This window comes from Elgaria multicarinata, chromosome 3 (assembly GCF_023053635.1).
Source record: "Elgaria multicarinata webbii isolate HBS135686 ecotype San Diego chromosome 3, rElgMul1.1.pri, whole genome shotgun sequence".
Classification (NCBI taxonomy): Eukaryota; Metazoa; Chordata; class Lepidosauria; order Squamata; family Anguidae; genus Elgaria; species Elgaria multicarinata.
The window spans coordinates 46,403,535-46,419,825 of NC_086173.1; the positions used below are offsets into that span (position 1 = coordinate 46,403,535).

Sequence of the window (16,291 nt, forward strand, 5' to 3'; positions counted from 1 at the left end):
AGCTTGCCATTCAGCCATTTGAGAAGCAATGATCTTTATATGCTAATCTCAGAGTGATGCAAAATTTAAACAGACCTCCAGCCTTAAAGCAAGTAGTACATGCAGAGAATGACTCCCTTGTGAAGCACTAAATATTAACAGCCTGTAGTGCATAAGAGGGAAGAGAAAGCTTCTCCCTCCCCAAATCAGTCTTAGAATTATTCAGATAACTCATCCTGGTTACATCATGCAACACCAGTAAACTGTAATCTTGGAGTTCTCAAAATAAAAGCTGGGCTTCCCTACAAAGGTGAAAGCAGTAGCCAAGGGGAAGCACGACAATATTTCTATCCCTCTTTAAAAATCCAATTACTGGGCGGGGGGGGGGGTTTGCATGTGCATGTTTACGCATGTTTTTAATGTTCCCTGAAAACCTGACTTCTTGTTTTCCAATTCAATGGTACAAAAGTCAGAAAAGAACTTTTCAGGGACACTGTCCTCACTTCTGGTTGTGAGCTACAAAGCCTAGTTTGGAATGTGGGAAGCTGCTATGTGGATATCTGCTCTGGCAAAACTGCCTCAATGGGTGTAAAGCTCCCTTATCCACATAAGCTTCTTTTATAGCATAATTATGTTTTGAAGGGAAAGAATTGGCAGCAAAACTTCTCTCTCTTCACGTTCCATTACCTTTAAAAAAAAATTCTGCACATATGAGATCAGCAAGCAACCCAATGATGTGAATCAGAAAATTTTCCATGTAAATTTTCTGATTCTACCCCCACCCACCTCTCAGTGCTGTATTTTTTAATGGAAAATTTCTATTTCCTATGTTCATTTGCAACAATTAACGTATGCCAAATGCAACATTAGGCTAGCATGGCAGTTTCAGAGTTGCAGATGAGTGTCCCATATGTACCTGCCCGGACCCTAAGGTCATCCTCAGGGGTCCTTCTCTGTGAGCCCCTGCCAAAGGGAGTGAGGCAGGTGGCTACCAGGAGGAGGGCCTTCTCTGCTGTGGCACCCCGGCTGTGGAATGAGCTCCCTAAGGAGGTTCACTTGGCACCTACATTATATGCTTTCAAATGCCAGGTGAAGACCTTTTTATTCTCCCAGCATTTTAACAGTCTATAAATAAATTTTAACTTGGTGTTTTAAATTTGTAATTTTGCATTGCTGCTGTTTTTATCTGGTTGAGCTTTATACTGTTGTTTTATACTTTGAACGGTTTTAATTTTTGTGAACCGCCCAGAGAGCTCCGACTATTGGGCAGTATAGAAATGTAATAAATAAATAAATAAATAAATATCAGAATATCACTCACAGTTTGGGTTACTAAAATTTGTGTGTCAACACTTTCTCAGTAACTTTTGTTTTTTCTAAAATTTAAACAAAGTAAGGGAAGTAAAGTACATGCTACTGGGGCCAATTCACATGATAAAACAAGCCACGATTCACATAATCAAATAAATCACATTGGCTTGTTTAAATCAGCGATGCATGCTGGGAGGCATTAATCTTATTAATGGGGATGACTTGCTATGCCATCCAAACCAGGGAGGTATAGCTTGTTTGATGGGGAAATAGTCCTCAAATAACCCAAGCACAGCCCATGGGTTATTTTAGAGTTGTTTCTTCTTCAAATAATCCATGCTGCCCAGGTTTGGATAACACATCAAGCTCCTGGCACATACCACTAATTTAAGCAAGCCACGGTGGTTTAAATTACTATCTTGAAACATATGCAAATCTTCAGTAAAATACTTCTACAAAATATAAAATTTACATCACATTAAGTGTGCTTTTTTTTCTCCCTCAAATACTTCAGCTCAAATACTTGTGACGTACTCAAGCAAAAAAAATAACATGGGATTTTAATTTTTCTTTTTAGCTTTGCTGTTTACTTAATACAAGTAAAACAAACACGCTACATTAGATCACTCTCTTAGGACATCAGAAAATATTCTGATTGAAATTGAATATTTTCTGATGCAAATTAACCTATGCAATTTACCTCATTTGCATAAGGCAATTTGCATCAGCTGCCCCATATGACATTTTCCTATGCAAATTAACCTAATTTGCATAGGAAAATAACCCAGAAAGTTTTTCAATTCAAAATTTTTCAGAAAATCCATATCACTAACCACATCCCTAGCAATGCAATTTCACTTTTCTTCCACCAGCTTGGTCCCCATCTTCCCAAGTCTCCCCACAAGCCAAGCCTATCATGACTAAACACAAAATATAAATGTCAATGAAACAATCCCTCACCTTTCATTAGGCTGAATACACTGGTTATATTTAATATATATGAAAAATGTACCTTACTGCAAAGCTGATTCCTAGAAGCAAAAGTACTACAATATTGCCAATATATATGATGGGCCTTTGCCAAATACCATTCTGAAAGATGGCAGAGCTACTAATTTAAAACACAGGTTTTCTCTGTCTCCCTTTATGGCTGTGCAAGAGCCAGTTGGTATAAAAATACTAGAACAACAAAACAGCAGCCAAGAAAAACATCCAGAAAAAGGCATGATTTAAACAACTGATCTACAAATTCTGGGTCAAATGAGGCTTGTGATAGTTCTGCAAGCTGTGGCAAGGTTATCAACTTGACCCTTGGAGCATATGCAATCTATGAATCATTTGCAACATGGGAAAATTGGGGAGATATGAGGATTAAAGAATATTGGGCCAGTTCACATGATCAAATAGCCCACCATGTTTTATTTAAATCTTGGTGGGTTGCAGTGTGAACCAACAGCCATTTTGAATATTCAAGCTATGGCTTGTCATGTCAGCTGAACCCAGGGCCTGGGGGTCATGTGAGGGTTAAACAGCCTTCACATAATGCAACAACAGATCATGTTTAACCCTTGTATAACCCACAGTTTCTAGGTTCAGACAACACAACGAGCCACAGCCATGGCCTGAATATTTCAAAACTGCCCTGAACACACCACGGCTTAAACAAACCATGGTGGGCAGCAATGATTGTCTGAACCGGGTCAATAATTATGTAAATCTATGTATAGGACGCACGGACAGGATCAATGCCCCACAAAACAAGAAGAGTGAGACATCCTGACATAAATGTAGAATGGGAAAAGGGAGTTGAGGGCATTAGTGTGGGCACAGGGTTATCTACTCATAATTATTGCAATCAGAGTACTTTGGAAGAAATGGGTTCAATCTTAATCAATGTTTAGTAATTATCATTAACTAGATTGGATACCATATCAAGTATCACACTCTTACGATTTCTAGAATTTTCAAGATTCCTTGATCTGATCACTGTTTTCAGGCAAACACTTTTCACCCTGGGCCATAGATTTCCATCCTTTCCCTCCCTAACTACTACACAGAGCTCCCAGGCTCTCATCATTAGTTCGGGAGGCCTTTTTGTGCTTTAGTATTTTTCCTTTTTCACTTTTATTTGTTGTTGCTTGTTTATTTAGATAAAGTAAAAACAGGAAGGAACTTAACAAAAAGGCCCCTTAAGTCACTATGGCCCAGAAGATGTTTGTAATAAAACAACACAGTGGCAAAGTTTACCTTATTGACAGTTCTAAAGTGTATTTGCAGCTTACATGGAGAAGTGCAAGAAGGTGGGAAAAGACAGCCAGAATAGACTATAGGTGGTGTGTGTAAGAAAACCCTACTATTTATTTTGGAGGGTTCTGATGAACCAACATTAGGAGTTCATTTACCCAAGAAGATCAATACTTTCAACTTCCTTGACTCCAAAAGAATGGATGTAGAAATCTGGATTTATATTTAATTGATATTTATTCATACTATATTTGATGTTAAAGGCCTGTGACCTATCGAGTCTAATCTAAAGCCAACTATTCTGGGTTTCGCTTACTGAAAGGCTCACAAAGTGCTGACAGTTCTGTCAAGCAAACAAGTGGCATTTCATCTTCTCCATTTGTAAATATCTGACAGTGGATTGGTGGAGCTTCAACCCCTTAGAAATGGTTTTTAACCCTTCCTAGACTGATGAACAGCAATAACTGCTTTTCTGAGGTCCTCTGAGATGTCTTTTGATTGTGGCGTAACGTGTTTCCACTTAGCAGTATGGTGAAGACCAAACTCACAATTTTCTTATCCTTTTATAGGGTGAGGCCTCTTAAACTCACCCCTGAAGATCTACCTAATTATTTAAACACCTGGTTCTAATTATTCCCTTTAATTGAGCTGATGCACATATCCTGACTCTTAGGTACACATTGTTTGCCTAATTAATACATTGGACTGGTTTTGATTCATGAAGGCAGTCATGGTAAAAATATGGAATTTCCATAATTATCATTAGGGTTCACAAAGATTTTCTCACCACTGTAATTGTTCTCTATGTGGGCCAAGATTTTCCTGCAAACACATTAAATTTCAATACATAACCGAGATATAAGTTGATGACAAAAACATGGAAAACCACATTATCTTTCTCTGCAGTGTAACCCTCTGAATAAACTACCCAAGTAGATCCATGCTATCTGAAGTGTTGGTCTATATGGCTAACTATGCATCTGCCTTTTATAAGGAGGGAACCTATGGCAGACAGCCTGAAGGACCCTAGACTGTGAAAAGGTACTGAGTGACAGTGTTTGCATGTTGCACATTGCTGCTTTCTGCTTGCCCACTTCCACTGCAACAAATAACCCAGGGTTACCCCATCCCTGGGTTTACATGATGTCTGAACCTGGAACTTTGGGTTCAAAACCCATTGATTCAAACTCTGGGTTGTTCATCCCCCAAAACCCAGATTTCCTGGTTTGGACATGAACAGGGACATGAGTTGCTTATCACAGTGGAAAGGCAGGCAGGAACCAACATGCATGCTCATTCCTAGTTCATTTGGCAATGTGTGAACCAGGCTTTATTCTTTTCCAACAGTGGGGGTGTGGTAGTGATATAGTTAAAACCACTTGAACCTGTTGTCTGGTTGACTGGAAGGAAAATATTCCATGTTTCAGGGATTCTGAATGTTCCAGCTACCCTGCTTGCACACACACTGTTCCATATATTTTACTGCACACAACGCATTCAGAAGAAATTCTATTTGTTAGTTTGACATTGATTACTCCCTTGATGCTTCCAGAAGTGAACGCTGTACACAGTCTGGCACTAAAATCTCACAGGTTTAGCCATATGGGGAGGAAGAGAATAGGAAAAAATGTAGGAGGTGGGCCTCAAACAAAGGCAAAAGGTTCTTGATGGGACTACTTAAAAAACATGGACACAGCCTTAACACTGATGGAACCAAATGCCATCTCTCAACGTAACCTATTCACAGGATCAAATAGAAAGGAGACGAGTGTGTGCACTGCCCTGAGTTCCTTGGAGGTAGGGCAGGAGGCACATATAATAAATAAATAAATGGTGAACCGCCCAGAGAGCTCCGGCTATTGGGCGGTATAGAAATGTAATAAATAAATAAATAAATAAATATTTGTTGCTTTTTGAAAAAGCAGACATAATTACTCCTTTCTTTACTTAAACATTGTAAAATAAACTAGACATGAGAATCCTAACAACTAAATGGACTGATGGCAAGTTCTCTCTTTACCTTCCTCCTCAATAACTTCAAACAGCAGCCCATTCTGCACACATGCTAAACACAAAGCAGCCTACATAAATCTCTATAGGAAATCTGGACAAATAAGGAGAGTCTTCAGGGATGTTTTGCGTATCTCAAAATCCACTTACAACCTAATTCCCCAATGTATTATTTGAGCTGCAGAATAATGCTAAAAAATGTGCAGACTTAGAACAATGAATATGGTAACTGGGTTTAAATATTGTCATGGTTTATTTGTCATATTGTATTGACTCAGGCTCTCATGTACAACGATGTATTATTTGCTCACTCGTCGTTTACTGAATGGTGTCACGGCAAATTGAAGTTATATAAATATCATTAAGTTGTGCCACAAAACAAGAAATTGAAAAAGAACACAATATTGCAGAATATTTATACTATATTAGGATTTTGCTGAAGGCACTGAGATGCCAGAAGTGTTATTTTTCAAACAATACCATCCCAACCCCTACTCACTCCTTATCAGCAATCATATACTCTGCTGCAATTTTTGGATGTCCTTCCCAGATTTGGCTGGCAAGTGATATCTTCGTCCTCAGATTTTCACAGTACTTTTAATCACACAGTTCACTTTCTTTCCTAAACCTTCTGGCAACTATTAGATGACCACAAAAGGTGGCCACATTTCATTGGTGGCTAAACCAATTCGTATGTATTTATAGCTTATGATACCGTCTATTTAAGCACTTGCTGAGTAGTCATAGGCCACAAAGGAATTTCATGCGGGTGAGTGAGGGCCAAATAAACATTTTGTTAAATCTGTGTCTAGCAGCTACATCTTTTCAATTTTTTACTCTAGAGCAGTTGCATGTGGTTCAGTCCAGATCTTCAAGGTTACCCCACCCTCCACACTAGGGTATTGATCCAGATCAGGGGCCCTGGACCTGTTCTAGAGTAAAAGTGAAAATTAGATGCCTTCTGGAGGAAGGATGGAGTGTTCCATCCCTCCTCTGTGTCCGACAAAAAAAACAAGTAGAGGGAAGACCCTTCCTCTGTGCTTAGCACAGAAATGGAATGGGCTCTGCAGAAAGGACAGAACTCTCCATCTCTCCTGTGCTTCTCCACAGCAGGTTAGTAAAATTATTTGCAGACCAGGAACTTCTCTGTGGGCTTATTTACAAGGTTCTTTTAGGGAGCAAAATATCCAAACTAAAATGTAAGGTGATTGAGTTCAAGTGCAGCATACCAATGCTTTCCCAAAATTTAAAAAGTAATTTCAATAGGTTAGTGCAGGAATAGACAACCTTTTGGACCCAAGGGTACGTTTGGAAATTTGAGAAACTGTCCTGGACACAACCATAAAATGGCTGCCACAGTGGACATGGCTAGTCACAAAAGACAAGGCACGCCCAGAGGCAGTAGCTAGAAGTTCCCATTTCACTCTGAAGCAATCCCAGCTGTCTGCAAGAAAACATAAAAATATTTTCTAAATAAAAAACCTGACTCAGTGGATACTAAGGAAGGTGCCTGGGGGACCATTGGTGCCTGCGGGCACAATGTTACCTACCCCTGGGTTAGTGGAAGCATTAATTTGGCCCCAGAGATATGTTTCTCCATCCCTTGGGAAAGCCTGGGATGCATATGCCTTAATTTCCCATGCTAAAGGAACAAGAAACATATCTGCCCAGGCAAATTAGATGCCTTAAAATTTTCAAAGAGAGCAGCTGATGGACACTCTAGAACCACAGGACTGAAATATCTTGAAAGAACAAACTTGGTAACCTTCACATCTACACTTGCTCCTCCAATTCCACATCTTTGTTACCACAGTGTTTTCTGCAAGGGCATACTCTCAATTGGACCCCACCATTACCTCTTTCAATATGCTCCTCACATTTGCAGGTTTCCTATACGGACAAGATATACTGTAAGCTGCATTGAACAATTATGATTTGAATGCCCAGAAGAACCATAGATGCCAGAAACAGGGGGAAAGCTACATTTCAGTTGATTTGTAGGTTATATTTCTCAACAAAGTCACGGAAATAATTTGGAATCCTGGTGCATAATGACGTTAAAGGTACTATAGGCAGAATTTTTTCTTCCTACACTAGCCAATCGAGAAAGGGGACGCTGTAATTTAGTTTTACCTGAGATTTATTTCTTTGAATTACATTAATAACTCGAACATCCTAAAAGCTCCCAAGTGGCCTAAACTGCAAATAGTTTCAGTACTTGCTTGTGTGCATAAACACATGTACACTGCAAGTGAGTGGATGCTTTTCAGAAACTGCAACAGCTTCTGAAAAGAATCTCATATCCTCAGCTCCCATTCCACCTCCAAAGAGGGAGTCTACATTATACCAACTACCTTGTTACTAACTTTGCCAAGAGACTGAGGACAAAAGCTAACACTACAGAAATGCATGGGTGCTGCTGAACACAGAAGCCCCATGTCTCTTTCTATTCTTCTTTCACCGCAAAGAATATTAGTAATACAAAAAGTGACATGGTCTCACCATGCTGTGAATTTCCTACCCTGCTCCACTTCACTGGCTGCCACTTAAAGGGGCAAGGAAACTCACAGCATGGTTATGTAATTTCACACACTTCCTATTATTAAACATTATGGGAGACACAGTAGGAGACACAGGACGACTCTCTTCAGCAGTAACCATTTTCACATTTGTTGTGTAACAATGTGGAATAAAGAAGGCGCTACCATTTTGTAGTCTCAGTCTGCATGACACTATAAGCCTTCATAGTTTATTTTTCGGAATTAGCCATGATGGTTTATCATGTTGTCTGCAAGCAGTTTTGTCCAACCACTGTAAGCCGTCTTGTGCAGTAAGGTTTATTTTAACCATCATGGCTTATCATGTCATCTGGCTCTCCAGAGTAGTTAAACAGATTGCCTACAGAGTTGCCAGGCAAAAGCAGTCAAAACTGCTGGTGCTGCTGTTCTGCTACTCTCAGGTGATCTCTGTTTCCGAGATCTGCCTAGCAACAGATTGTGCTCTCCGTCCATCTCCACCCTTACCCTTCCATCAACAGTATACTCTGAAACTTCCAAAGTCTCAAACCCCCACATTTCCCACAGAAGGGCATAGCCACGCAGGGTTTTATTTCTGCATCCGGTGCCTTCCTGCAAACTTCCAAGGATTTAGAGCTGCCACCACTCCTCTTTCAATGCAAAGGTGTTTTTGCTTGCACGTTTGTAATTGCGTAGAGCTTTGGTTGTGCATCAGGTGCCTTCCTACGAGGGGAACGTGTGTGTGTGTGTGTGTGTGTGTGTGTGTGTGTGTGTGTGTGTGTAATTTTGTCCCATTCTTGCAAACTTCCAGGGGTTTAGAGCTACCACCACCATTTTAGTGCAGGAAGGCAGGGGAAAGAGTGGTACAAGTAGAGGTGAGGGGCGCCGCAGGCTGGGTAGGGCGATGTAGGCAAACGGGGGAAAGAAAAAGTATTTTTGTTTCAAAAATGAAACAAAAATACAGTTACAAAAGGATTTATTCGGAGATGTGGACTGAGGTGTCATCAATATGAGGATGATACCCAGCTCTACCTTTCCTTTTCATCAAACCCAGGTGAGGCGGTGACTGTTCTGAACCAGTGCCTGGGCACGGTAATGGACTGGATGAGGGCTAACAAACTGAGACTCAATCCAGACAAGACGGAGGTACTGTTAGTGGGTGGTTCATTTGTCCGGCGAGGTGATGTTTGCCCTGTCCGGGACGGGGTTGCACTCTCCCTAAAGGATCGGGTCCATAGTTTGGGGGTGCTCTTCGATCCAGAACTGTGAACCGCCCAGAGAGCTTCGGCTATTGGGCAGTATAAAAATGTAATAAATAAATAAATAAATAAATAAGAACTGTCACTTGAGGCACAGGTGAACTCACTGGCAAAGAGCACCTTTTACCAGCTTAGGCTGATATACCAGCTGCGCCCTTATCTGGACAGAGAGAGCCTAGGCTACAGTTATCCAGCTCTGATAACCTCTCGTTTGGATTACTGCAATGCATTATACGTGGGGCTGCCTTTGAAAACGGTCCGGAAGCTTCAGCTGGTACAAAACAGGGCAGCCCGTTTACTAACAGGGACTGGCTGGCGAGATCACATTACGCCAGTCCTTTTACAGCTTCATTGGCTGCCAGTCCAGGTCCGGGCCCAATTCGAAGTGCTGGTATTGACATTTAAAGCCCTAAACGGTTTGGGGCCAGGTTACTTGAAGGAACGCCTCCTCCCATATGTACCTACCCGGACCTTAAGATCATCTACAGGGGCCCTTCTCCGTGAGCCCCTGCCAAAGGAAGTGAGGCAGGTGGTTACTAGGAGGAGGGCTTTCTCCACTATGGCACCCCGGTTGTGGAATGAGCTCCCCAGAGAGGTCCGCCTGGCGCCTACACTGTATTCTTTTCGTCGCCAGCTGATTAAAAGAAAAACAGCCTGGCCTGCTCTTATGCATCTAAGAGCAGCATGGAATGAATAAATGAGCAAGCAAATAATTTCTCATCATGGAGATAATAATAACTACTGATGTTTGCACATCAAGATACTATTAAAGGCACAGCTGCAATGGCAGGCAGAAAAGTGGGCAACCGTCCTGATCTTTTGGCCCACAGTGTTTAGAAGGTCTTATGAAAAATCCCTAAAATATTCTGTCAAAAGGGACCAAAAGCTCCCTAATCAGAATGGCTGGTTGCTGAGAGGAAATTCTGGTTCTACGGACAGCCATGCCACAGACCGCCATGATAGTGCGAAGAGAGGTGGGGAGCAGCGCAGGTAAGGGAGGGCAATGTCAGTGAGGGGGCAGGTGGGCAGGGAAGAAGAAGGGGAAAGCATAGAAAAATCTGGCTGGGGACCAGGGTGGTGAGAAGCAGGAGTGGCAAGGCTTGGGTGGGGTGATGGCAGTGGGGCTGCTGGGTGGCAAGCAAGGATCGACGCTGGGACAGTATCGGTGGCAACAAGGCAGAGACAGAAGAAGTTTCCCCCTCGTGTGTAGCCGGCCAATTGGAGAGAGGAACGTGATGCAGCTGTGGGGGAATGATATCCAGTGCAAAGAAAGCTGGGATACTATCCCAGGTGGGCAGGAGGACTACAGAGGAAGGAAGGGTGAGAGGGGGAAACCCCCTATTCTGCGTACCTTATTTATCTGATCATGTGAGGGATCAGAGTAGCTTATTTTCTATTTTACCATGGCTTAAAGTGATGTGTGAACCTGCCCAGTGTGTCTCATTAACTACCTGAACAGGTCTATGTAGACTGTTACCACCTGCCTGCCTCTCATTTATCCCTCTAACTGATTCAGTTTGCTTTTGTCCGACCCCAACTTTCTCTTCTATTATCACAATTGGATCACCCCGCTCTATAAATACATACGTTACGTTGACTCCTTGCTATTCAACTCCATCTTTTTTACTTTTAAAATCTCCATCCCTTATCACTCTTCAACCAGCCATCTCCCTTCCTCCACATTTCTTCTTGAAATCCTACTTCTTTAAAAAAGACATTTCTGAAACCAGGTCAGTTTTAATGAAGATGAACTGTTAACTCCCTGGTCAAAGTTTCTCTCTGCAAATTTGGAGAACTAAGGACGTCCCGAATTAATTCATCAATCCACTCTGGGTTAAATTTGATTTTACTCTTCATGAGCTTGGCAAACAGATCCTTGTTCTCTAGAAAGGAAAAGAGAACGTATCAACCATGCTGAAGGTGGTACAAAGACGTGGTCTTGTGGTGGGTGGGACACCGATGCCAAAGGCTCAATATGGTGGCATGGTGAGAGTGGATAAACATAGCCATAACGGTTGGCCTCAGGAGCCCGTTGGTAATCGTTCCAATAATAAGATGGCCTCAGTGGTAGAGACTACTCTGAGCATCTATCCCATTCAGACTTTGGCAATAGGCATCAATGTCATTCCTCTGGGTAATGGTAAAGAGTGTATCTTTGGTCTCTGGGATAGTACATAGACCAAACCGAGTCCAGTGAGTCGTGTCGATCCCTGCCTTGACTACAAGGGTGTGGACTTGTCATCTCAGTCTCCGGGGAATTCCTGTGCGAACTTCTAGGTGAGCAAGTCAGTCTTGGGATATGTTTCACCCGGTGTGCCATAGAATCATAGAATAGTACAGTTGGAAGGGGCCTGTAAGGCCATCAAGTACAACCCCCTGCTCAATGCAAGGGGGGAGTCTCTAATTTCTCCTTCTGAAGTAGAAGCAATAGACACAATGTCAACAGTCAGTATTGACAGTTCTCCCCCTGCCGGTACTGTACCGACTATCGATGTTGAAGGTTCCTGTCTCAACTGCTTCGATGAATTCAGCACAGGGGGAGGTGTTGGAATGATTTTATAAGTTTTAGGAGATTGCTCCTCAGAGTGCCCTAACTTCTTTCACCTTTTCTTTTTCTGTGCCTCAGTGGGCTTAGGAGCCTGAGACATTTTTTGATAATTTCTTTGCTAGCAAAGCCACCAGCGATTTCCCAGGAGTCAGAAGCACTTCTCTGTGGTCTTGATCTGTCTGTGGCCTAGGTGGGGAGACAAAGTCAGATGGGAGCGTGGGAAAAGATGGCCCTTGAGCTTCCAATGTCGAAGTTAAGGACATAGCGGCCTTGGGTGTTTCAACCACCTCAGGTGCCTGCTCCCACAGCTCAGTTCTAAGGCAATCCACACAATATCATCTTGTTCGTTTTGAAAATGTTTGACAGTTTTGGCAAGCCTCTACTTTGTGGCCTTCCCTTAGACAAAGAACACACAAGGTATGCCCATCCGAGGGTGGTAACTTGCTCCCACAGCAGATGCATTTCCTGAGGGAGCCCTGAGGGTCATATGCCCTCGTTTGCAAGACACATAGAATAGTAGAGTTGGGCCTATAAGGCCATCAAGTCCAACCTCCTGCTCAATGCAGGAATCCACCTTACAGCATACCTGACAGATGGCTGTCCAGCGGCCTCTTGAATGCCTCTAGTGTGGGAGAGCCCACAACCTCCCTAGGTAACTGATTCCATTGTCATACTGCTCTAACAGTCATGCTGCTTTTGTAGCTAGTTATATTTTCTTTTTAAAATTTACCTTGTAATCTGCTTTGACTCAAAATATATTTTAAATAAATTTTAAATAAATAAACAAGTCTTCCACAACCTGGTGTCCCCCAGATGTGGATTACAGCTCCCAGTATCCCCAGTTATGTCAGGAAGAGCTACAACTACAACTCACAACATCTGGAAGGCACCAGGTTGGGGAATGCTGCTCTAGACTTTGCAGCTGTGTGTCATTTTTTAATGAAGTTATACCACATGAATTTATAATATGTGTAGACCAAACTGCCACCGCAGAGGTAGCCATCCCTAAAAACAACAGTTATGTCATCATTTCATATACACAAATCCTTTGACCTGCTTTTAAGCTGAAGCCTTTAAATGCTGATGCCTAAAATGTACGGAGTACATTTTGCTCAAGAGCATTTCAACTTCTATTTAATTTGGTATATTACAAGTATTGAGAAAAGTATATGGGTTTGAATAGATGAAAATTCAGATGTATTTATCTATCTTGCTTGAATCTGGCAGAAGTATAACCAGCCCCCACCTCCCTTCTTCACACAAAGGGAAATTGTCCTGTACATCAATAATAGAACTTAAAAGCTCTCTCTGGAATTGTATTTTTCTCTTTACAGTACACAGGACTTCTTTACAAACACAGACCTACTTTTATTTTCCCCTATCTTTTCCTGCCTCTGGGATAGAGTGTATAAACAGTCTTTGAATTACAGAAAGTGACTGAGATTGAGCAGCAATCTCAAGGGAGTGCTGATATCATGGTAAAATGGTACAGAGGTTTGCTACAGTCATCCCCTATTGAAAATGAGAAGCAAAAGAAAGCAACTCGCATACCATTCCGTTAGAAAAATATAATTACATAACAACTTCTAATAAACTTGTGCTAGGTAAATTATGTTATAATTTGCATTGGCTTTCAATTCATGACAATTATCAGGGCCCATCATAATGCTCATTTATGTATAATTGAAGCTGACAGATAATTACTTGCTTAAGGAAAGGTATCCAATCACACTGGGATACCAAGAAATGATGCAAAAGGAAAATGACCCAGAAGCAATATCAAATATATATAAGAATTATCTTGCCTAGGCATTATATACTTTTAGAAATGGCTCTCACAAACCATAGCCATAAAAACAAACTTTGGAGACATCAGGATACAACCGTAAAATGATGTGACAATTAAAACTGAATGTGAACATAGCACATGTTTTACATACTTATTTATATGCAAATTAATCTGAATGAGTTACACTGATTCTTTCTTTCTTGGAACTGAGCACTGCTCTCCTTTAGGACTACCCTAGAACTGAACACTCTTAACATCACAATCTTCAAGCTACTTATCCTCTCAAATTCATCTCTGGTCTCAATAAGACTACTCCATAGTAATTATGTTGCTCTGTCTGCTTGTATTAAACTGTCAATTCCTTTTGTGGGATTTTTACATATTAGAATATTTTTTGTACATTGCACCAAAGATCTTCATCATGTTTAGACAGCACATCTGACTTTACTAGCTCAGCAGTACTATATCATTGTTTCTTATAGCAAATATGTAAAATGTGGACAGCATACCTGCAGCTTTAAATACCCATATAAACATATCTGGGAGTCCCAAGTGAGCCAAGATACCTGAAATGTGCACACAGGTATTTAAAAATTCATGTATATCACCTACACTTGTGTTTGCCATATAAAGTTTGGAGCTGCCTAAAGTGGAAAGCCAGGATCTGTATACTAAATTGACACTGTAACTCAAATGCAATAATTCAACCAAAAATGCAAAAACAAAAGAGCAAAATAAACAAATTTTAAGTCTGTACTGCGACATAAAAAGCAGAGAGCGGAAGAAGAAGCACTGAACATTGTTTTAATTTACTAAAGCTTTGAATGTATTTGTGCATCATAGCTATCAGAAAATCATAGCTATGTTCCATTTGTTTTGATATACTAAAAGTCCTGGAACAAGCTATCTCTCTCTCCCTTATCAGAAGGCTACAATACTTCAAATTAACTTCTGTTTTGTTTATACCTCTTAAATTTGTTCATTGTACTATTACTTAACTAGCTTATTTGAGGTATTCTGTAACATATGGGATTTACAACCCAGTCCTCAAAGTATAGTACCAATTAAACACTCCCACTGAAATAAACTGAATGTGTACAGGTAGAAGAACTTGAGGATCAGCACTATAGCTTGTCTGAAAAAATTGTCTACTGATATAACACTGTGTTGCACCATATGGTATTTGTGAAAAGCAGACTATTTTAATTTCCAGCACAGTAAGTCTCTTAATCTGAGCAAACCAAATATCCAGCTAGAATCCAAAATGTAATAAACAGAAGGATAATCAAAGCCAGGAAGGTGAAAGAATACTTGCTAAGACACTCTCCCAGATGAACACCTCAAATCCTTGAAACTTGGTATAGCAGAGAAATTTAAAAGCAACTGAAGTATCTGGGTTAACAAGTCTATAGGGCTGTTTGCATGACACGGCAGCCCACTATTGGTTTTTTTACCCCATGATGAGGCTGCAGCACCTGTGGAGTGCATGTGGCCACCATTTTGTATATACAAACCCCACTCATGGATTTTCGGGTCATGTGAACCCAACGGTCTGTTTTAGGGTTATGCAAGAGTTGTTTAACCCTTGCAGAATCCACGCTCGCTAGGCCTCATGAAACAACAACCCTCGAACAGGGGTTGCATATGCAAATTGGCACCTGTAGGCATTGCAACTCTTCATGGATTAAATAACCCATGACATTCCATAGCATGTTGTCCAATCCCAGTCTATCAGTCATTTAGGCAAGAGTCACAAAACATTCAATATATGCCCAGATAGCAGCCAAGTCACTTACCATCTTAGCGCAATCTTTATTGGTGTAGTAAGGCAGGAGGTGAACAGATCAGCTGGCAGGTCAGGGATCATCGGTAGCAACTCACTGGCTTCACATGCCGCCAACTGAATGCAATTTTTCATTGAAGGGGGCAACGGCATCTGAGCCAGTGGGTGGTTTGGGTTAATTGCAGCCACCTTCACAGGAAATACAAAAAACAAACTGTTACATCTCCCTACTGATTAACTACCAGTATTTAGAAAATCATGTCAAAACGTAACCTGTTAGGAGATACCAAAACTCAGAGAACCATTCTGTTCAGCAATGATTAAATTACTAATGATATTGGCACACAATTATAATTCAATGTAACTGCTTATTCAAAGGATGCCTTCCAGTGCTCTTTTGGCACTATATGGTACATAATCTGGAGCTTATTTATTTATTTATTTATTTATTACACTTATATACTGCTCCCATAGCCAGGGCTCTAGAAAGCATCCTATACAAAGCAGACCGTTTCTGTCAGAATCACCACCTTGAATTGCACATTCCACCCTGGTTCTCCATCTACCCCAATCAGCCATGTGGACAACCAGCTACCAAGACACAGACTAGGAGAAACACCTGAAAAGTGGACTCTCCAGATGAGCCTTAACAGTTATATTATTTATTATAAGATTAGTTTTATCCTACCTTTCCCTCTCCTATGCCTAATTTTTTTATTTACAAACTGCAAATCATAAAATTACAATAACACAATCAAAAAAGCATATCTCAAAACTACAAAAGAAAAGATAAAAATAGCTGCTAGTTGAAAACTGAAAATGAGATACAGCAACCAAACAGAAGAAGAGGCA

At 41.0% G+C, this 16,291-nt stretch overlaps 1 protein-coding gene across 3 annotated transcripts in view; it reads right to left on the bottom strand.

The window, feature by feature from the left end:
• The window catches only part of RPTOR (regulatory associated protein of MTOR complex 1), a 347,409-nt gene that overhangs the window by 200,932 nt on the left and 130,186 nt on the right, over positions 1 to 16,291 (bottom strand). For all 3 annotated transcript variants that reach the window (XR_010025185.1, XM_063120110.1, XM_063120109.1), the window contains exon 6: positions 15,453 to 15,628. Coding sequence is in view for 2 of the 3 variants with exons in the window: in XM_063120110.1 (XP_062976180.1) it covers positions 15,453 to 15,628 (176 nt within the window). In the remaining variant the exon portion in view is untranslated. The remainder of the gene's footprint in view (positions 1 to 15,452; positions 15,629 to 16,291) is intronic.